Source organism: Mobula hypostoma, chromosome 5 (genome assembly GCF_963921235.1).
Source record: "Mobula hypostoma chromosome 5, sMobHyp1.1, whole genome shotgun sequence".
Taxonomy (NCBI): Eukaryota; Metazoa; Chordata; class Chondrichthyes; order Myliobatiformes; family Myliobatidae; genus Mobula; species Mobula hypostoma.
The window spans coordinates 158525826-158550035 of NC_086101.1; the positions used below are offsets into that span (position 1 = coordinate 158525826).

The 24210-nt window shown below is 40.9% G+C and overlaps 1 protein-coding gene across 1 annotated transcript in view; it reads right to left on the bottom strand.

The window, feature by feature from the left end:
* mrps27 (mitochondrial ribosomal protein S27) overlaps positions 1-24210 on the bottom strand; it is a 113820-nt gene that overhangs the window by 42266 nt on the left and 47344 nt on the right. Inside the window, exons 5-6 of the mRNA XM_063049219.1 lie at positions 16724-16838; positions 2353-2431 (exon numbers count right to left, since the gene is read on the bottom strand). Coding sequence (XP_062905289.1) covers positions 2353-2431; positions 16724-16838 — 194 coding nt within the window. The remainder of the gene's footprint in view (positions 1-2352; positions 2432-16723; positions 16839-24210) is intronic.

Below are 24210 nucleotides of genomic sequence, written 5' to 3' on the forward strand. Positions count from 1 at the left end.
ACCATATCCCTCCATACACCTCCCATCCATGTATCTGTCCAATTTATTCTTAAATGTTAAAAAAGAACCCTCATTTACCACCTCGTCTGGCAGCTCATTCCATACTCCCACCACTCTCTGTGTGAAGAAGCACCCCCTAATGTTCCCTTTAAACTTTTCCCCCCTCACCCTTAACCCATGCCCCCTGGTTTTTTTCTCCCCTTGCCTCAGTGGAAAAAGCCTGCTTGCATTCACTCTATCTATACCCATCATAATTTTATATACCTCTATCAAATCTCCCCTCATTCTTCTACGCTCCAGGGAATAAAGTCTTAACCTATCCAACCTTTCTCTGTAACTGAGTTTCTCAAGTCCTGGCAACATTCTTGTAAACCTTCTCTGCACCCTTTCAACCTTATTTATATCCTTCCTGTAATTTGGTGACCAAAACTGAACACAATACTCCAGATTCGGCCTCACCAATGCCCTATACAATCTCATCATAACATTCCAGCTCTTACACTCAATACTTTGATAAGGGTATCCACTCAGTGGTGACTTTATTATGTACAGGAGGTACCTAATAAAATGGCCCCTGAGTATATATTTAGATTATCCAATTTAGATGAAAAGGAGGATGACAATCAACAACGGTAAATTTGTTTTCAAGTAAAAATGAAGGAAAAAAGTTCAAGTCTTCCTGATAGGATCTTGCAACATATTAACCTCAGTTGACCAAAAGGATACAGCTGGGTGGGGGACGCCTCAGATACAAATTTAAAAAACATGAAACAGCAGCCTGATCTATCAAACCTATTTCATACGCCATTATCTCCAACCTGATGGCATGAACATCGATTTCCCAAACTTCCAGTAATGACACCTCCCACTTTCACCATTCCCCGTCTTCTTTCCCTCTCTCACCTTATCTCCTTGCCTATCCATCACCTCCCTAGGGTGCTGCTCCCCACTCTTCTTTCTTCCATGGCCTTCTGTCCTTTCCTATCACACTCCCCTGTCTCCAGCCCTGCATCTCTCTTTCACCGATCAACTTCTCAGCTCTTTACTTCATTCCGCCTCCTCCCGGTTTCTCCTATCACCTTGTGTTTCTCTCTCCCCTCTCCCATCTTTTAAATCTACTCTTTTTTTTCTCCAGTCCTGCCAAAGGGTCTCGGCCCAAAACATCGACTGTACTTTTTTCCATAGATGCTGCCTGGCCTGCTGAGTTCCTCCAGCATTTTGTGTGTTTCATACACCATGATGGCGACCATGATTAATAAGTCTACCAACAGGAACTAAGATATTGACACTGTAGGATGATACCACCATTCAAACAGGAAAACGTCCCAGTGACAAAAATTCCAAAATGGCTACCAGATCTAAACCAGTACAAGAGTATGAGAGAGGAACTCATTGTACCTCTCTCCAATGGAAAGGGATATTGATCTTTGGAAGTGTGCCCATTAGTGATTTGACACTTAATTACTTGAATACATGGCTTATCAATTGGCAGGAATATACCATAATGATGTTATTTCATTTCAAAGTTACATTTTAACACATTTTAAAAATTTCTGTGCAATAAAAATAGACAAAAAGATTGGCAGTACTTTTCCTTAAACTCAACAATTGTACATCTGGAAATATAGACCCACAATTCCTTGAAAGTGGCAACACAGGTAGAGAGGGTCATAAAGAGAGCTTTTGGCTAATTGGGCTTCATAAATCAAGGTATTGAGTACAGGAGTTGGAGTGTTGTGTTCAAGTTGTACAAGATGTTGTTGAGGCCAAATATGGAATATTGTGTACAGTTTTGGTCACCCACCTACTGGAAAGATATCAATAAGATTGAAGGAGTGCAGAGAAAATTCACAAGAATGTTGCTGGGACTTAAGGACTTGAGTTATAGGGAAAGGTTAAATAAGTTAGGACTTAATTCCCTGAAACGTAGGAAAATGAGGGGAGATTTGATAGAGGTATACAAAATTAAGAGGGGTATAGAAAGGGTAAATGAAAGTAGGCTCCCCGACCACCCCCCCCCCCAAGGTTTGGGTGAGACAAGAACTAAAGATCATAGGTTAGGGGAGAAAGATGAAGTATTTAAAGGTAACCTGAGGGGAAACGTCTTCAGTCAGAAGGTGGTGCAAGTGTGGAAGAGGTGGTTGTGAGTTTAATTGCAACATTTAAGAGTAGTTTCGATAGTACATGAGTGGGAGGGATATGGAAGGCTATAGTCCTGGTGTGGATCAATAGGACTGTGCAGAATAACAGTTCAGCATAGACTAGATGGGCCAAAGGGCCAGTTTCTGTACTGTAATGCTTTATGCCTCTACAATTCTATACATTTATTCTCAATCAACTGTTCTTACTTACTTGTAAAGTCTCCCTCCTTGATGAAAGAATCCATGAGTAAATTTGCTGTGAAGTTATCTGGAAAAATTCCATATTGTACCTGTAAATAGATTTACAAATTATGGATTTACAAGAGGAAAATAAAATCTTCAATGTCAAAAGCAGAACACCTTTGACGTTTTTTCCCTTTAAAGATGCATAATGTCTATTGAATATTTCTCTTTAATTTAATATAGGATACAACAGAACAACAATTTGTTTTTATATTACACCACCACTGTGCCAAGTTGTCCAATTGTATATCACAAAAGGAGTTATAGGGACAGATAAACCCCGTATGGGAACAAAGAGGTAGTTATTTTTAAGAATGACATTGAGCTAGAGCACTAGCCATAATCTTGAAGGGTGCAGTAGACATAAATTAGTCAACTCCTACTCCAGTTTCTTACGGAAATCTCAAAGCAGGTGCCACTTCTGAAAAATATGAAGCATTCATATAAAACAAGAGGATCATGAGCCTTTGGAACATCACAAAAAACCAGCCTCTCCAGTATGGATCTTGCAGTCAAATTTGATCCTTTTTATCTGCTGAGGGAGTTTTCTGCCATAATCCTGATAGCAGTGTACAGTCCACCTCGGGCCAACGTCAGGAGGAGCTGAGCAGCATAATCAGCAGGCACAAAACTGTGTACCCTGATGCCTTCCTAATCATTGCAGGGAATTTCAACCAGTCCAGCTTGAAAAAATCTCTGAACAAGTGCCATCAACATATTATCTGTGGAACCAGAGGAGCCAATACAGTTGACCACTGTTAATCAGAAATGGTTACTGTGCCATCCCATGGCCACACTGGGAAAGTCTGATAACCTGACTGTACTTCTACTCCCAGCATACAAGCAGAGACTAAAGACTGCAGCACCGGTGGTGAGGACCAAGAAGTGTTGTCAAGGGACACAGAGGAGTTCCTAACAGGACCACTTTGAGCAGCTTGACCAGGCAATACTCAGGGACCCATCTTTGAATCTGAATGAACATGCCACAGTTGTCATTGACTTAATCATCACCTGTGTGGATGAGTGTGTACCTCCAGACATACCCAAACCAAAAGCCATGGATGAACCAGGAGATTTGTAGTCTGCTGAGGGCTAGATCTGTGGCATTCAACACTGGTGATCCAGAATTATACAAGAATTTCAGGTACAACCCACAGAAGACTACTTTAAGAGCCAAAAAAAAACCAATTCCACTTGTAGTTAAAGATGGAATGGGATATATGTCAGCTCTGGCAGGGTTTGCAGGCCATTACTTCTAACAAAGCAAAACATAACACTATGAATGGGTTTGATGCTTCACTCCCAGATGAGCTCAATGCCTTTTATGCATGAAGTATAAAACTACACCTGTGCAAATCTCTGCAACATCTGACGAGATTTGACTTTGTCTCGAAAGCTGACTTTAGAACATCTTTCAAGAGGGTGAACCCTTGCAAGGCTTCAGGCCCTAATGGTGTACCTGGTAGGGCTCTGAAAGTCTGTGCCAACCGAATGGTGGGAATGTTCAATCTCCTACTGCTGCAGTTGGAGGTTCCCACCTGATTCAAAAGGCCAACATTCCCAAGAAGAGCAGGATGAGCTGCCTCAAATACTATCGCCCAGTGGCACTCATATCTACTGTGATGAAGTGCCTTGAGAGGTTGGTCATGGCTAGAATCAATTCCTGCTTAAGCAAGGATGTGGACCTGCTGCAGATTGCCTATCACTACAGTAAGTCTATAATAAATGCAATCTCACTGTCTCTGCACTCCACCTTGGATCACCTAAATAACAGCAATATCTACGTCAGCCTACCGTTTATTGATTACAGCTCAGCATTCAACACAATTATACCCACAGTTCTCATCCTCTAATCTCCAAAATGTGGGCCTCTGTACCTTCCTCCACAACTGGATACTTGACTTCCTCACCGGGTGACCACTGTCTATGTGAATCAGAACATCACCTCCTCGTTGACAAACAATGATGCACCTAAGCAGTGTGCTTAGCCCACTGCTCTCCTCTCTGTACATCCACATCTGTGTGGCTCGGCACAGGTCAAAAGTCACCTATAAATTTTCAGACGACACTATTGTTGGCCGAATTTCAGATGGTAATAAGGCGGTGTACAGGAGCAAGATAGGTCAGCTGGTTGAATGTTGTTACAACAACAACCTTGCACTCGACATCAGTCAGACCAAAGAATTAACTGTGGACTTCAGAAAGGGGAAATCAAGGGAACACACACTCGTCCTCACTGAAGGATCAGCAGTGGAAAGGGAAGCAGCTTCAAGTTCCTGGGTGTCAACATCTATGAAGATCTATCCAGAGCCCAAAGAAGGCACGACAGCAGCTTTATTTCATTAGGAGTTTGAGGAGACTTGGTATGTTACCAAAGATGCTTGCAAATTTCTACAAATGTATCATGGACAGCATTCTAACTGGTTGCATTATTGAATGGTATGGAGGGACCACTGCACAGCACTGGAAAAAGCTGCAGAAAGTTGTAAATTCAGCCAGCTCCATCATGGCACTAGCATCCCCAAGCATCGAGGACATCTTCAAAAGACGATGTCTCAAAAAGGCAGCATTCATCTCTCAGGACATGCCCTCTCCTCATTGCTACCATCAAGGAGGTGGTTCAGGAGCTTGAAGACACACACTCAATGTTTCAGGAACGGCTTCTTCCCCTCTGCCACCAGATCTTTGGGAATGTACAATGAACCCTGAACACTACTTCACTATTTTTCCCTCTTTCTATGAACTACTTATTTATTTTTATATAGTATATACTTATTGTAATTTACAGTAGTTTATTATGTATTACAATAAACCGCTGTTGCAAAATAATAAACTTCACAAAATATGCCAGTGATATTAAATTTGATTCTGATTCTGGACTCTGTCTATACTCTTTGATGCCTCAGTAAAGCAGCCAACATAATCAAAAGCTCCTCTCATTCTGGACGTTTTCTCTTTTCTCCCTCTTCACATTGGGCAGAAAATATGAAAGTCTGAAAGCACTCACCTCCAGACTCAGGGACTCCTTCTATCTGCTGTTATAAGATTAGTGAATAGACCTCTTGTACCCTAAGATGGGCTCTAGACAACACAACCGACAATATCATGGCCTTGCACCTCACTGTCTGCTGCAAAGTACTCCCTCTGTAACTGTAACACTTAATTCTTCATAAGGATGCGAAACAAAATTGTTCAATGTATCTCAGTCCAAGTAACAATAATAAACCAATTTATCAAATACACTTCCTCAAAGGACAGTGGAAACAGAACTACAGTATTGAATATTTTTCACCATTCTTTATTCTTGTTTCACCATGGTATTCTTTAGCCCCTTGCACAGCAGGTAAACAGATGCCTGAGATGACAGTGGATGATGGTTTAACATAGTTAGATGGAATTACAGAGTTAAGCTTACAGGCAGATCAGCCACCATCTTCTTTAAGCACAAATCAGACTTGAAGGGTGAAGCGGCCTACTCTTTTCCCAATTCATATATTTGCGGGTATCTCTGGCTTTAAAAATATAGCTGTTTGAAGCCTCTGCGACCCAAAGTGAAGAAAATCTCATTTTCAGTGTATGAACACTTACTTTTAAACAGAGACTCTTCATTCTAGATTCTTCCACAAGAAAAAATAACATCTTAGTAAGTACTTTATTGATCCTGAGTGAGAAATTAGCTACAGCAGAAACATTTAAAAACACACTTTGCAATAATAATAATAAATAATAATATTAACTAAGAATTAAATACAGAATAATAATATACACACTAATAATTTACTAATGAGCAATACTGTGCAATAATATTGTACGAAATAATAAAACAAAGAGCATTGTACTATGATGTTTGTTCTTCTGTTGTGCAGAGATGAACTGTTGTATATGCTTATTGCATTTGGTAGGAAAGATTTTCTGTAACGATCCTTGTGACAGTGGAGCTGAATGAGTCTGTTCGAAAGGGTGTTCCACCGTTTATTCAGTAGGTCCTCGAGAGGATGTGACTGATTGTCTATTATGGATAACAGTTTGTTTAGTGACCTCCTCTCCACCACTAACACAAAAGAGTCCGAGTTGTAGCCAAGGATGGATCCAGCCTTTTTGATGATTATTTAGTCTTTGTGCATCACCAGCACGGATACTGTCCCCTCAACATAAAGCCACAAAGAAGACTGTACTCACTACAACAGACTGGTAAAAGATCTCCAACATCCTGCTGCAAGCATTGAGGGATCTCAGCTTCCTTAGAAAATAGAGTCTGCTCACCCCCTTCTTGTAAACAGCCTTGGTGTTAGTTTTCTAGTCAAGTCTGTTGTCGAGGTGAACACCCAAGTAATTGCACATCCACCTTGCCAAGACACTTCAAGATTTAAAAATCTTCCCAAAATTCACATGCAGGATAATATCTTTGCTGGGCTCACTGGGCTAACTGGTGTTGCAGCCTGTCTCTAATGGTAGCTGGCACTCAGAACTCCAGTGACAATAGTAACTTAATTACATGCTACTTCCAAATTCAGACTACTGTCAGCAGCATTTCAATAAAACAAATGAAGCAGCACTTTTTCCAAGACATTCAACTCTAACAACCATACTAGGCAATCCTTTCTGATTGTATTGATTCATTGTTAGAGGAGTTATACTCAGTGTCAGAAGCAATCTCAGCTCAAGTTAAATTGCATTTGTCAAGGTCAATTTCATTAACTGAACATATACCATTGTGATTTTTGCTGGGGACAAAATTATTCAAAAAGTCTACTAAAAAGGCATAATAACGTATTTAACAAGACATTCTCAACAGCTACAGATGAAGGTCACCCACAAAGCATTTTCTGCTGCACTGCAATGCCCCCCAACGATAAAGATTCATGATGAGACACTTCTCCTGTATGCTTCCAAGATCTGGACGATCTATAACTGAAAAGTCACTACTAACATTGTCCTCATGAAATTATCCAAATTCAGAATCTGAATCAGGTTTAATATCACTGGCATATGTCATGAAATATGTTGTTATGTGGCAGCAGTACATTGCAATACATAAGAATGGGTGGGGGGGGGGAGTGGAGATACGCCTCTACCAACAGAAATGTAAGGTGCTTCTTTCCTCCACTAGCCTGTGGGTCACCCTTGGGCAAGGTGTAGCACCTGCTTAGTCCCCACTTAGTCCCCCCATCAGGGTCACATCACAAGTCCTGGTTATGCAACCACTGATGCCAGGCAGCCCATCTTTAAGAATATTTATAATGTCTGGGGTCACCCGATGTCTAGTTAAGAAACTGCCCAGAAGAAGGCAATCGTAAGCCACTGCTGTAGAAAGATTTGCCAAGAATAATCATGGTCAAAGAACAAGATCGCCCACATCTTACATGCCTTACGACATGGCACATAATGATGATGATAACAACTGCAAAAATATATGTATAGTTCAATTAAATAAGTTGTACAAAAAATGTAGTGAGGTAGTATTCACAAACAAGAGAAAAACTGCAGATTAGATGCTGGAAATCCAAGCAACACACACAAAATGCTGGAGGAACTCAGCAGACCAGGCAGCATCTATGGAAAAGAGTACAGTCGATGTTTTTAGCTGAGACCCTTCAGCAGTTCTGGAGAAAAAAAATGAGAAAAAAGGAAAAAAAAATCATTTTTTCTCTCTCCAGTCCTGCTGAAGGTCTTGGCCCAAAACGTCAACTGTACTCTTTTCCATAGATTCTGCCTGGCCCACTGAGTTCCTCCAGCATTTTGTGTGTGTTGAATGAGGTAGTGTTCATGGGTTTAATGTCCGTTCAGAAATCTGATGGCAGAGGGGAAGAAGCTTTTCCTGAATCATTGAGTGTGCACCTTCAGGTTCCTGTACCTCTTTAACGATGGTAGCAATGAGAAGTGGGCATATCCTGAATGATGTTCTTCATGATGGACGCTACCTTTTTTGAGGCATCGCTCCTCGAAGATGTCCTGGATGTTGGGGACGCTAGTGCCCATGATGGAGCTGGTTGAGTCTGCAACTTCTGCAGCTCATTTCGATCCTGTACAGTGTCCCCCACCCACACCACACCAGATAGTTATGCAGCCAGTTAGAATGCTCTCCATGGTTAAGTGTAGAAATTTGCAAGTTTCTTTGGGGACATACCAAATCTTCTCAAACTCTTAAAGAAATATAGCCACTGCCATGCCTTCTTTGTAACTACATCACTACAATGGGCCCAAGATCGATCTGCAGAGATGCTGATGCCCAGGAACTTTACGCCTTTTCCATTTCTGATCCCTTGATCGAAGACTGGTGTGTGTTCCCTTGTCTTACCCTTTCTGAAGTCCACAATCAAATCTTTGATCTTACTGATAGAACATAGAACATAGAATAGCACATTACAGGCCCTTCAACCCACAATATTGTGCCAACCCTCAAACCCTGCCTCCCATATAACCCCCCAGCTTACATTCCTCCAGATACTTGTCTAGTAGTCTCTTAAACTTCACGAGCGTATCTGCCTCCACCACTGACTCAGGCAGTGCAATCAGTGCAATCCACGCACCAACCACTCTCTGAGTAAAAAACATTCCTCTAATATTTCCCTTGAACTTCCCACCCCTTACATTAAAGCCATGTCCTCTTGTATTGAGCAGTGGTGCCCTGGGGAAGAGGCGATGGCTATCCATTCTATCTATTCCTCTTAATATCTTGTACACTTCTATCATATCTCCTCTCATCCACCTTCTCTCCAAAGAGTAAAGCCCTAGCTCCCTTAATCTCTGATCATAATCTATACTCTCTAAACCAAGCAGAATCCTGGTAAATCTCCTCTGTACCCTTTCCAATGCTTCCGCATCCTTCTGATCGTGAGGCAACCAGAAATGGACACAGTACTCCAAGTGTGGCCTAACCAGAGTTTTATAGAGTTTTATAGACTCTTAAACTCCATCCCTCGACTTATGAATGCTAACACCCCATAAGCTTTCTTAACTACCCTATCCACCTGTGAGGCAACTTTCAGGGATCTGTGGACATGTACCCTCAGATCCCTCTGCTCCTCCACACTACCAAGTATCCTGCCATTTACTTTGTACTCTGCCTTAGAGTTTGTCCTTCCAAAGTGTACCACCTCACACTTCTCCAGGTTGAACTCCATCTGCCACTTCTCAGCCTACTTCTGCATCCTATCAATGTCTCCCTGCAATCTTCGACAATCCTCTACACTATCTACAACACCATCAACCTTTGTGTCATCTGCAAACTTGCCAGCCCACCCTTCTACCCCCACATCCAGGTCGTTAATAAAAAATCACGAAAAGTAGAGGTCCTGGAACAGATCCTTGTGGGACACTACTAGTCACAACCCTCCAATCTGAATGTACTCCCTCCACCACGACCCTCTGCTTTCACCAGGCAAGCCAATTCTGAATCCACCTGGCCAAACTTCCCTGGATCCCATGCCTCCTGACTTTCTGAATAAGCCTATTGTGTGGAACCTTGTCAAATGCCTTCCCATGTAGAACACATCCACTGCACTACCCTCATCTATATGCCTGGTCACGTCCTCAAAGAACTCTATCAGGCTTGTTAGACATGATCTGCCGTTAATAAAGCCATGCTGACTGTCCTTGATCAGACCATGATTCTCTAAATGTCCACAGATCCTATCTCTAAGAATCTTTTAAAACAGCTTTCCCACCACAGACCTGGTCTATAATTACCCGGACTATCTCTACTTTTTTTGAACAAGGGGACAACATTGGCCTCCCTCCAATCCTCCAGTACCATTCCCGTGGACAACGAGGACATAAAGATCCTAGCCAGAGGCACAGCAATCTCTTCCCTCACCTCGTGGAGCAGCCTGGGGAATATTCCATCAGGCCCCGGGGACTTATCTGTCCTAATGTATTTTAACACTCCAACACCTCCTCTTCCTTAATATCAACATGCTCCAGAACATTAATCTTACTCATATTGTCCTCACCATCATCAGATTCCCTCTCATTGGTGAATACCGAAGAGAAGTATTCATTGAGGACCTCGCTCACTTCCACAGCCTCCGGGCACATCTTCCCACCTTTATCTCTAATCAGTCCTACCTTCACTCCTGTCATCCTTTCGTCCTTCACATAATTGAAGAATGCCTTGGAGTTTTCCTTTACCCTACTCACCAAGGCCTTCTCATGCCCCCTTCTTGCTCTTCTCAGCCCCTTCTTAAGCTCCTTTCTTGCTTCCCTATATTCCTCAATAGACCCATCTGATCCTTGCTTCCTAAACCTCATGTATGCTGCCTTCTTCCGCCTGACTAGATTTTCCACCTCACTTGTCACCCATGGTTCCTTCACCCTACCATTCTTTAACTTCCTCACCGGGACAAATTTATCCCTAACATCCTGCAAGAAATCTTTAAACATCGACCACATGTCCAGAGTACATTTCCCTGCAAAAACATCATCCCAATTCACACCCGCAAGTTCTGGCCTTATAGCCTCATGATTTGCCCTTCCACAAATTAAAAAATTTCCTGTCCTCTCTGATTCTATCCTTTTCCATGATAATGCTAAATGCCAGGGAGCGGTGGTCACTGTCCCCCAGATACTCACCCACTGAGAGATCTGTGACCTGACCCGGTTCGTTACCTAGTACTAGATCTAATATGGCATTCCCCCTAGTCAGTCTGTCAACATACTGTGACAGGAATCTATCCTGGACACACTTAACAAACTCTGCCCCATCTAAACCCTTGGAACTAATCAGGTGCCAATCAATATTAGGGAAGTTAAAGTCACCCATGATAACAACCCTGTTATTTTTGCACCTTTCCAAACTCTGCCTCCCAGTCTGCTCCTCTGTATCTCTGCTGCTACCAGGCGGCCTATAGAATACCCCCAATAGAGTAACTGCTCCCTTCCTGTTCCTGACTTCCACCCATACTGACTCAAAAGAGGATCCTGCTACATTACCCACCCTTTCTGTACCTGCAATAGTATCCCTGACCAGTAATGCCACCTTTCCTCCCCTTTTCCCCCCTCTCTATCCCTTTTAAAGCACTGAAATCCAGGAATATTGAGAATCCCTGGTGTCAGCCAAGTCTCTGTAATGGCCACTACATCATAATTCCATGTATGTATCCAAGCTCTCAGTTCATCACCTTTGTTCCTGATGCTTCTTGCATTGAGGTACACACACTTTAGCCCTTCTACCTTACTACCTTTACACCCTTTATTCTGCTTCTCTTTCCTTAAAGCCTCTGTATATGTTAGATCTGGCTTTACTCCATGCACTTCTTTCATTGCTCTATCGCTCTGGGTCCCATCCCCTTGCAAATTAGTTTAAACCCTCCCGAACCATGCTAGCAAACCTACCTGCATGGATATTGCTCCCCCTCAAGTTCAGGTGCAACCCATCCAATCTGTACAGATCCCACCTTCCCCAGAAGAGATCCCAATGATCTAAGAATCTAAAACCCTGGTCCCTGCACCAACTCCTCAGTCACGCATTCAACTGGCATCTCTTCCAATTCACTGTCACGTAGCACTGGCAGCAATCCTGAGAACGCCACCCTTGAGGTCCTGTTCTTCAGCCTTCTGCCTAGTTCCCGAAACTCACACTTCAGGACCTCATCCTTCTTCCTGCCTATGTCATTGGTACCAACATGTATCATGACTTCTGGTTGCTTTCCCTCTCGTACCAGGATGTTGTGCACCCGGTCAGAGACATCCCGGACCCTGGCACCTGGGAGGCAACAAACCATGCGGGTGTCCTTCTCATGTCCACAAAATCTCCGATCTGCTCCCCTGATTATAGAGTTTCCAATGATGGCAGCTCTCCTTTGAAGTTGGGTGAAAGGTTGTTGCAGCGACACCACTCAACTAGCTGATCTATCTTGCTCCTGTACGCCTTCCTATCAACATCTGAAATTCTGCCAGCAATAGTTGTGTTGTCAACAAATTTATAGATGGCATTTGTGCTGTGCCTAACCACACAGTCATGGGTGTGTGTGGGGGGGGGGGGGGTCTAAGCACACATCCTTGAGGTGCGTCAGTATTGATTATCAGTGAGGTGAAGATGTTATTTTCAATTTGCACAGACTATGGACTTCTGGTGCAGAATTCAAGGATCCAATGGCAGAGGGAGGTAGAGAGGCCCAGATTCTAGAGCTTTGTGATGAGAAATGTGGGAATGATTGTGTTGAGCACTGAGCTGTAGTTAATAAACAGCAGCCTGACGTATTAATATTGTCCAGGTGATAGGCAGGTTGCAGTGGGTCCAGGTCCTTACTCAGGCAGGAGCTGATTCTAGGAAGTTGATTCACTGGAAGGATATGAGAACCATCATCAATCCTTTGCCAAGCCAACATCCACAACATTGTGATCTGAAATATACCCAATGACCATGTTGGACAAGCTTTCTCACTCTTTTGATCAAAACCAGACAAGACACACACTTGAGCACTCCTATGGGAAGCAATTATCATGTAAACAGAAGAAAAGTTTGAAAACCTGCTTGAAGATATTCAACATAGCATTTTATTTATTTATTTTATTTAGCGATACAGTGCATAACAAGTCTTGCTGGTTCTTTGAGCTGCAACGCCCAGCAACCCCTGATCTAAACCAAGCCTAATCACAATTCAATTTACAATGACCAATTAACCTACAAACTAGACAGTGGGAGGAGACAGGAGCACAAAGAAAACCCAAACATTCCATAAGGAGGATGTATAAATCTCTTACAGAGGATGCTGGAATTGAACTCCCACCTCCGAAGCCTCGAGCTATAATAGTACTGTGCTACCCACTATGTTAGTCTGGGAACTATGGTCCATGACTGCTCAAAATGGAGAAGAAGCACTCAAAATGGTTTTAAAAACCTCGAGTTCATCAGATGGATGTACATGGAAGCCCAAGCACAAGAAGGAGTACACAACCTTACAAATTCTAAAACATGATATGAAAAGAAAAATGAATATAATTATCATATGCAATAGCAATCATTGCTGGACCATGATACAAGTATATGCCAGCTCTCCAATTACAAGAGTCATGAGCAAGAATTCAGATCAAATAGTTGCTATAAAATCTATGGACTCGTCTCTCAAATTCATCATTGTTAGTCATAGCTGTACATGACCTCACCCTCTTTTTGAACAGGGCTTCACAAAGCCCAAGATCATTTAAAGAAATGTGCAGAAATAGACATCCTATCTTTGAAGGTGAAGCAAAAGTATTTTCTTTAGGAAAAGCAGTTCCACATGCCCATCACTGGAGAATATACTACAAAAGCAAGTAAGCAGATACATAGCATTCCACCACACTCCTTACTTCCACCTCTTAAATAATGGAAATGCATATGCCATTCCATTTTAATGGCTTGTGTTTGAGCAGAGCTTCCATTTTGAAGTGCACATCATAAGCACCATTATTTTATTAATAATTTAATCATCATTGCACTTTGAAACATTAACCACATCTTGATTTCTTTTCAAATTGAGCTCAGTTTTCTGTCCCAAATTGATTTCCATTAGCCTTCAATCCTTACACAACAAAGATAATTTGGTGCCTACTGTCAGAACCTTACCCATAAAAGCCACTTATTCAAATAAAATTTGTTGCACTTACAATATTATGCTGCCTTATCTGTCCCTCTGGCAAATCTGAATGTACTACTACATATTAGCTCTGTTCTTCATTTGAGTTTACCATGTAATAGTGATTTATAATTCCCAAATGACATGCCATGTCTCCACAAGATTAGCTTATTTTATATTTTTCTAATAAAGAGACAAAACCTTTGCTTAATACTCCAGATGAGAGCACTATTCACAAACTTTCAGTATATTCAAGGGTAAAATGGAAGGGATACAGGGAAGTAACACAGTAGCATAAGGTCATCCACATTTGTATTGGATGGTGGAGACTTGAGGACTCTATTGCTGACTTTTGTGTTATTTATTTCTTGTCTGCTTATTTTTGCCCCACAGCTTGGTGTTCCAAAGTATAAATACCTAAAGTTTCAGCTCCAGCATTTGGAATGTATTAAGTAATCTAACATCATCTAAGGTAGCCATGAAGTTGCTAGAATTAGATTATGCATTCCTGGTATAAAATTAGTTGATAACATTCACAATGCTAATTGTAACATAATAGTTCATTTTGGGAAATGTATGCATATAGTCATTGTTGAAAGATGGGGATTGGCTTACTGCACTCTGTAAAAGTCTATGAGGTTGACAAGGACAATTGACAAAGGTTAAGTTTACTCTGGAATAAGATACAGAAATAAACGCATAGAAACCAGGATCCACAAGGAAGATAACAGATTCACCTTTTGAAAGGCAATAAATATTTAGTTGTTTTCTTTTGGGATAATTTCAGTAAATCCCAATCAATATAAAGAATCTACAGATGTTTTATAAAAATGAATCAGAGCTCTAAGCAATGGCCAAGGATGTACCATTTACTATAAATCTCCTGCCAAAATAGAACACCAAATGATGGACAATTCATTCATATCAAGGTGATCTGTTCACCATTGAATCTTATGGTTATCTTGAGATTGATAAATGGCAGGGTTTAAAAGATTAGAAGCTCTACTGTATCTGCTCTTGGTTACCTCATTCTATCCCACCTGGCTTTCCAGCTTTTCCTGCCAAAGTGGTAATTTTATCACAAAAACAAGTAACAAAGACAAGATCACTAAAGTAAAAATCCACATTAGATGACAGGAGAAATCTGTCTGAAAAACATTAGTGTTAACTTACTATTGAGGAACAACTTTTGGTGCACCAGCACCACTGCCAAAATGTGAAGGCCTTAGATATTATCAAGGTTCTACCCTCCTGCCTGCATAAATCTCAATTCTTTCCAGGAATGAGTACAGTACTATACAGACCAATAAGTGTAAAACTGCTGTAACGACCTGGGAAAGGTTTCACTGCTAATGTAATGGTTTCTCTGCAGCGCAGTGTTTGGGTTATGACTAGAGATAACGTGAGCTTTGGAATGATTGCTGGCCAATGAGGGGAGGTGTTTTTATTTGTGTGCCCAAGAGAAGTGTTTTTTTGTTTGATGGAAGATGGAGAGAGAAGTTGCCAGAACGGGGAAGTCATTGACTGCTGGACAGAGTGGACTTGGAATGGGGTCAGGACTCAACGACGCCCCAGGGGAAATCGATGGAGAATGAACAGACAGGAAAACAGTGAGCTCCAATGTGTGCATTAGACTGTTTCATGAAAATAGGCCCTTTTTCAAATTAAGAATTATAAAACTCAGTCGTTTAATTGCACATTGTGTACTGTTTGTTATTTCATGGTAGTGATTTACAACAGGAAAACACATCACGCAGCAACCACCCAAACAAGATTTCTTGACTTTGGCCAGGCCGGAGGCTGTCTTCCCCTAGATTAATGCCGCTAGCTGAACCTGAGGGTTACACTGCTATGAAAAAATACTTCAATAAATATTCCTCTGAAAAATTCATTACTCTCTGGAAATATACTTTAATGTGTGGTAATACTCTAATAATCTAATAATCTACTACTCATTTGTTTGAAAACCCCAATTAAATCTGCATTTGATTCACTGGGTGTTTTTATCCACACTCTCTTTAATACACAAGGACCTTGGTTCTCACACTCCCTTTAGACTTCGAGGTCCCAGATCCTGAGCACCCTTTAAATTCACCAGAGCCACATGTCCTAGTCACCAGAAACTCACTTCCTGTGCTCTACTTAAATGTATTGAGTTCTCTGGAACATTTATTCAACTACAGTATAAAACCTTAAAATAAAAAGTGAACTAAATGTGTGTTGGAGTATTAAATAGAATAACATCCAATGGTATGGAAATTCTGACATTCCAACATCAGCAAAGCTCGAAGGATGACTAATTAAATTTTTATTGCACACAGTTTTTATGCAAATTGGTAGCAACAAGTTCTGACTCAGTAGCTGCAATACATGAGTCAGATGAGGTGGTGATGCTCGAGTAGATGACAACATGCAATATTATTTGATTCTTATTTTAAAGATTTTCTTATGCTTTTCCTGTTTTTTCAGGATGATGTTGCTGAATTCCACTTACAAAGTATACCAAAAGTTCGATTTTTCGCACCAATAATTCCATAAACAGCTTTTGGAGACATTTATTTTGAAAATCATATACAGATATTATGAGCTATGAATTACTTTTAGATTATAACATGCAGAAATGAATTGTTTGGCAAATCATTCAGACTAGCACCAGAATTGGCAAAGAATAAAATAACATTTGCAAACATTAAAATTTGGTTAAATTATTCATCCATACTTTTTAAAAAATGATCCCACTGCAATGTGTTTATACATATAATATAATAGTTTACCACTTACTTGGTTTCTTAAGGTGTGCAAGGCCTTGTCCCTAGCATTGTGCTTCAGACACTGTCGAATCCAGCTGTGGATGGACCAGTCTCGTAAGTACCAGCAGTTTGGACTATGTCGAAACCTAATGTTTGAATGGAAATAAAGACAAAGTTTAATTTTAACTTTCAAGTTTTCAACTTGTGCTTCAGTCAAACCTAACTGAATACAAACCAATCTGGATGGCTGCTGCATGAGAAGCAGCACACTATCAAAGTTACAGATAGAAATAGCAATAAAATTGCAATTAAAATCAAAGTTACAGATAGACATAGCCTTCTACATTTGCTGATTACAACAGTACAGAGTTTAAAAAAAAATTGGAATTTAAAGAAAAATACAGGGCTATGGAGAGTGATTGGCATTTACTTTGAATTGCTTAGTATAGATTGCACAACTGTACCTCCTGTACCTACTAAAGTGGCCACTGAGTGCATGTTCATGGCATTCCTCTGCTGAAGCCCATTCATTTCAAGACTTGACATGCTGTGCATTCAGAGATGCTCTTTTGTATATCACTGTTGAAACTTGTGGTTATTTGATTTGCTGTCGCCTTCTTGTCAGCTTGAACCAGTCTAGCCACTCTCCTCTGACTTCTCTCATTAACAAGGTGCTTTCACTCACAGAACTGCCACTTACTGGATTTTTTTTGTACCATTCTCCGCAACTCTAGAGCAGGGGGTTCCCAACCGTTTTTATGCCATGGACCAGTACACAAGGTGTCCATAGACCCCAGGTTGGGAACCCCTGTTCCAGAGAATGTTTTGCATGAAAATTCCAGGAGATCAGCAGTTTCTACAATACTCAAACTGCCCCACCTGGCACTACCAATCATTCCACGGTCCAAGTCACTCACATCATATTTCTTCCCCATTCTGATACTTGGTCTGACAACAACTGAGCTGCTCGACTATGTCTGCATGCTTTTAAGCGCAGTAGGGGTCAAAGTCTGGGTGTGGGGTCATACCATCCCCCCCCCCATCTTAAACCTATGTTTTCTAGTTCTTGATTTCCTTTCTCTGGAATAAAATAACTTCTGTGCATTTATCTGATCTATGCCTCTCATGATTTGGTACATCTCTGTAAGGTCACTGCTTATTCTCCTACGTTTCAAGGAATTAAGTCCTAGCTCGTCCAATCTCTCCCTATAACTTAAACCCTTGAGTGCTGGTAGCATCAACATTAACTTTCTTTGTGCTCTTCCCAATTTAATGATGTTTTCCCTATAACAGAGTGATCAAAACCGTACAGAATACTCCAATTACAGCCTTATCAACATCTTTTACAATTGTAATATAATGTCCTAAGTCTTATGCTCAGTCTTGACTGATGCAGATCAACATGCCAAACAACTTTTTCACCAGCCTGTCCACCTGTGATGCAACTTTCAGTTCAAAGTAAATTTATTATTGAAGTACATATATGTCACCCTGGGATTCATTTTCTTGTGAGTATTCACAGTAAATGCAAACACAAAAGACTCAACAAAAACTGCACATAAACAAAGACAGACAAACAAACAATGTGCAAAAGACAACAAATTGTATAAATACAAAAAAGAAAAAACAAAATAATAATAATAAATATTGAAAACATGAGATGTAGAGTCCTCGAAAGTGAGTTCATAGGTTGTGGAATCAGTTCAGTGTTGGGGTGAGTAAAGTTATCTACTCTGGTTCAGAAACCTGATGGTTGAGAGGTAGTAACTGTTCTTGAACCTGGTAGTGTGGAACCCAAGGCTCCTGTACCTTCCTGATGGCAGTAGAGACAAGAGAGCATGGCCTGGGTGGTGGGGGCCCTTGATGATGGATGCTGCTTTCCTATAACAGTATGTAAGTGCCATTAAATTATTCATCCATACTTTAAAAAAAAATGATCCCATTGCAATGTGTTTATACACATTAGTTTACCACTTACAACACGCTGGAGGAACTCAGCAGGTCGGGCAAAATCCGTGGAAAAGATCGGTCGACATTTCGGGCCGGAACCCTTCGTCAGGGTTCGAGCCCGAAACGTTGACCGATCTTTTCCACGGATGCTGCCCGAACTGCTGAGTTCCCCTAGCGTGTTGTGAGTGTTGCTTTGACTCCAGCATCTGCAGATTATTTTGTGTTTAGTTTACCATTTACCTGGTTTCTTAAGGCACTTACGTGCTGGACCCAGGACAGATCCTCTGAAATGATAAAGCTGAGGAATTTAAAGTTACTAACCCTCTTCACCCCTGATCCTCTGTTGAGGACTGGCAAATGGACCTCTGGTTTCCTCGTCCTGCAGTCAATAATCTGCTTTTTGGTTTTGCTGACATTGAGTGGGAGGTTGTTCTTCAGGGAACCATGGTCCTGTATCACTAGTTTCATCTATTTTGCAACACTCTCCACAGAGCACTGCCGTTCACTGTACAAGTCTACATTGGTTTCCCTAATATTTTGCAAAAATCTGGACTAAATGCAGTTTAATTTTCCTTTGCCCACATCCACCTGATCAAAATTTCCTGCAATTTTTGACAACCTTTACTGTTTACAACACCACCCATTTTTATTATCTGCAAAATTACAAAGCATGCCTTGTACATTCTCATCCAAATATCTTATATGAATAACAAACACAGCACTGACCCTCGTGGCACATCTCTAGTCAAAAGCTCCCAGTTCCAGGAATAACTTGCGTTCATCATATCTGCCTCCTGACATCAAGTCAATTATGAATCCAGCTAGATAGCTCTACCTGGACCCCTAGCAATTGAACTTCTCAGACTAGTTTGCTGTGCAGGATCTTATCACTGGCCCTGTTAATTTCATTATACACAAAGTCCACCACCCTGCAGTTAGCTAACTTCTTGGTTACCTCTTCAAAATACTGCAAGAGATTTGCCAGTTATGATTTCCCATGCTCACTATCCAAATGCTGGTAAACCCTACTTCTCCACCAGTTATGTTAGACGAACTGGCCTGCAGTTCTCTGGTTTGTCTTTACTGTTCTTCTTAAGTAACACTAAAATATTAGCCAACCTCCAGTCTTCTGGAAATTCTGCTGGTACTAAACTGAAGCAAATATTTCTGCAATAGCCTCTGCAATCTCTTTCCTAGTCTCCCACAAGGACCAGGGATATACTTGATCAGGTTCTGGAGATTCATTCATTTCAACATGCTTTATGGCCTCCATTACCTCCTTGTTTATAATTTGTATGTGATTCAATACATCACAATTCATTTGTCTGAATTCCTTGCTAGTCACCATTTCCCCAAAAGTAATGACTGATGAGAATCGGTCATTAAAAATCTCACCCATCTCCTGTAGCTCCACAGATGATCCACAGGCCATGCTGATCTTTAAAGAGACTTATTCTCTCCCTAATCACATTTTATTCCTAATATACCTGTAAAATATTTTGGGATTTCATTTAACTTTGCCTGCAAGATCCAGCACATGCCTTCCTGCCCCTGTACAGATTTCAGGGGTATCAGTTAAATGCAGGGGAAAAGGGATTAAAGTAGATAAGAATCTTGATTGGGATGGACCACTTGGGCTGAAGAGCTTGTTTCCATGCTGTATGATACTGCCTCTACTTCTCTCTTTTCTTTCTTGCTGCCTGCCTCTACTTCCCACTCTCACTCTGCCTACCTCTGTTTCTCTCTATAAAATGTGAATAGTAGACTTGTCAGCTCTTAAACATTTTGTAAAAGCAGATTAATTTGAAGCAAATATTAGCATTCTTTTTATCTGTCAAGTTACCTTAGCAGCATGATCTTTATTCTCAGAATCAGAGGTTTAATATCACCAGCATATGTTGTAAAATTTGTTGTTATGCGGCAGCAGTACATTGCAATAAATATCTTAAAAAATAAATTACTGTAAAAATATATATAGATTTAAAAAATTAAATTAAATAAATACTGCAAAAAGAGAAAAGAAAAAGTAGTGTTCATAGGTTCAATATCCATTCAGAAATCTGATGGCAGAGGGAAAGAAGGTATTCCTGAATCTTTGAGTGTGTGCCTTCAGGCTCCGGTACCCCCTCCTTGATGTAGCAATGAGAAGAAGGCATGTCCTAGATGATGGAGGTTCTTAATGATGGATGCCACCTTTTTGAAGATGTCCTGGATGCTGGGGAAGCTAGTGTCCATGATGCAGCTGACTGAGTTTACAACTTTTTGCAGCTTATTTTGATCCTGTACAGTGGCCTCCCCACATACCTGACAGTGATGCAGCCAGTTACAATGCTCTCCACAGTACATCTGGAGAAATTTGCTAGTATCTTTGGTGACATACCAAATCTTCTCAAACTCCTAATGAAATATAGCTGCTGTTGTTGTGCCTTCCTTGTAACTACATCGATATGTTGGGCCCAGGATAGAATCTCAGAGATGTTGATACCCAAGAACATGAAATTGCTCATCCTTTCCACTTCTGATCCCTTGATGAGGACAGGTGTGTATGGCCTCATCTTACCCTTTCTGAAGTCCACAATCAATTCTTTGGTCTTACTGCCATTGAGTGCAAGGTTGTTGCTGTGACACCACTCAACCAGCTGATCTATCTCATCATTACCGTCTGAAATATTGCCAACAACAGTTGTGTCATCAGTGATTTATTGATGGCATTTGAGCTGCGTCTACTCATACAGTCATGGGTGTAGAAACAGTAAGGTGTGAGATAAGAACACATCCTCGAGGTGCATCAGCGTTGATTCTCAGTGAGGTGAAGATGTTATTCCTGAGCCATATTCAGCTCACCCATGGCCACAAGCAGCAGTCATCTAAGTCCTTCACAGACACAGAGATTATATTTGCCACCAGAGCTACTGTACTATTGCTGCTAGTGTTCATGAAAATGCACTAAGTCACCACATTTGTAGCTCAAAGGTAGAAATATTCTATCAATCTCTCTAAATATAACAAGCATTTACAAACTCGTTTCCTCAAATCTGCCTAACAAACTGTCATTTCTAACAAAGACACAACTGGGCATCTGGTTATTAATGTTTTGCATTTTCAAATGTATAAACATGAAAGTATGTTAAGACTGCTGATGACAATTGTTGGTTATTAATAATTACCTCTTCTTCCCTCAAGCTGTCCTGCATCAGAATTCACAGGAGAAAAAGTTAAAGGTTCACTTTCAGATTACCCGGAAATCCAATGTCTAAATAATTAGCAGGGACTTTAATTGGGCAGGCAATCCAAATGTGCTGGAAAGTTGTCTGCAATTAGTCGGCATGTAAACTATCCATTCTTTGGGAAATTCTGATCCAAAACAATCAGATTCTTGAGAGTTGGTTATGTTTAAGGAGTAGAAATTATATAGTTAAACAAGTTAATTAAAAAAAAGGTTTTTCCTGATTTGTCAATAATGTCATTTGGAGACGATTAAGCATGCTAATGTGCTACTGCATCTCTGCATACAAGACACAACAAACTGGAAGTAGTTCATATTAGTTATTGTAAGATGAATGGCAATGCTGTTGCTTGCCTGTAGTTCAAAAGTGGATTTTATAGCATCACCATACACTGGTCTTTCATTTCCAAAATCCATGTACAAATCCTGTCCATGCTGACAAGATGAAAGGCCCTTCATTAACCTCCTACCTGTGTGGGCTTAATGTGAAAATTAGGTTAGGGAGTTTCCGTACAAAATTGTCTTCATTTCAGCACTAATTGGCAATTACATTTAAAGATCACAGGATAGCTGAAGTGATCGGGCTGGGGCCCTGGCAGTGGTATTTAAAACATCCTTAACCACAAGTGAGATACTGGAAGACTGGAGGATAGCTAATATAGTTCCATTGTTCAAGAAAGGCTCTAGAATAGGCCAGTGAGCCTAAAATCAATAGTGGGTAAATTATTCGAAGGTATTCAAAGTGGCAGGATATATAAGTACTTGGATAGACAAGGTTTGATTACAGCAAGTCAACATGGCTTTGTGCATGGTAGTTTGTGCCTAACTAATCTAACAGAGTTTTTTGAGGAGTTTGCCAGGGACGTTGATGAAGGAAGGGTAGGGGACATTGTCTACATAGTCTTTAGCAAGGTCTTTAACAAAGTTCCACATGGGAGGCTGATCCAGAACGTTGTTGCATGGCATTCGGGATGAAGTAGTAAATTGGATTCAATATGGCTTAACGGGAGAAGCAACAGAGTGGTAGTAGATGACTAGTTCTTCGACTAGAGATCTGTGACTAGTGGTGTATAGCAAGGGTCAGTGCTGGGATCTATTTGTCTGTTATAAGCCCATAAGGTATAGGAGCAGAATTAGGCCATTTGGTCCACTGAGTCTGCCTCACCATTTCATCATGGCTGATCAATTTTCCCCTCATCCCCAATCTCCTGGCTTCTCCCTATTTCTCTTCATGCCCTGACTAATCAAGAATCTCTGCCTCAAATATACCAAATGACTTGACCTCCACAGCCAGCTATAGTGGTGAATTTGACAGATTCACCACTCTCTGACTAAAGAAATTCTTCCTCATCTCTGTTCTAAAAGGACGTACCTCTATTCTGAGGCTGTGTCCTCTGGTCTTAAACTACACCTCCATAAGAAACATCCTCTCCACATCCACTCTACTGAGGCCTTTCAACATTCGATAGGTTTCAATGAGGTCATCATCATCAGGTGCTGTACTCAGTTTGAGCTTTGACTGCCATGGCCCACACACTCCTGTTTCGGGTCAAGTGGATCAATTCATTGGTACTCACTTCCAGTTCTCTGGCTGCTGCCTCCATCATCATTTGTCTTTGCCTTCCACTTGCTTTCTTTCCTTCCATCTTTCCCATTATTACCGTGCATTCCAACTCCTCTTTCCTAATCACATGTCCAATGAAGTTACGTTGTCTTTTCATGATCTCATACATTATTTCTCTTATTGTGTTTGCTCTGCTCATGACATTCTCGTTAGATATTCGTTTCATCAATGATATTCTTTGCCTCCTCCTCAAAAACCACATCTCTGCTGCTTCAATTCGTTTCTTCATGTTACTAGATATTGTCCAACATTCTGAGCCATATAACATAACTGGATAAACGTAACATTTCAGTACTCTGAGGTGGGTTGTCATGCCTGGTTTAGTACTGGTCGGGATACTCTTCATTCTCATAAAGGTGTCTTTTGCCATCCCTATTCTTCCTTTGGTGTCCATCTGATGTCACCCAGCTTCCTAAGTAGCAAAAGTTCTGTACTTGTTTCATGTCTTCCCCATTTATTCTCAGCCTGCAGATAGGATTTTCCTTTTTTTCCCAAAGAAGTCACATACTTTAAAAGGATCTAGTGCTTTCCTGGCATATATGACAAATAAACTCTTCATGGGCTTCTAGCCAGGTACAGATATCAATTATAACCTATGTTTTGATGACAAATTTGGCCATTTTCTTCAGGGATGATGCCTGACCACATCTAGTCCAGTGGTATTTATCCACTATAGTCTGTTCCTGCTGATTGGTTAGTCCTCATCCAATCAGGTTTC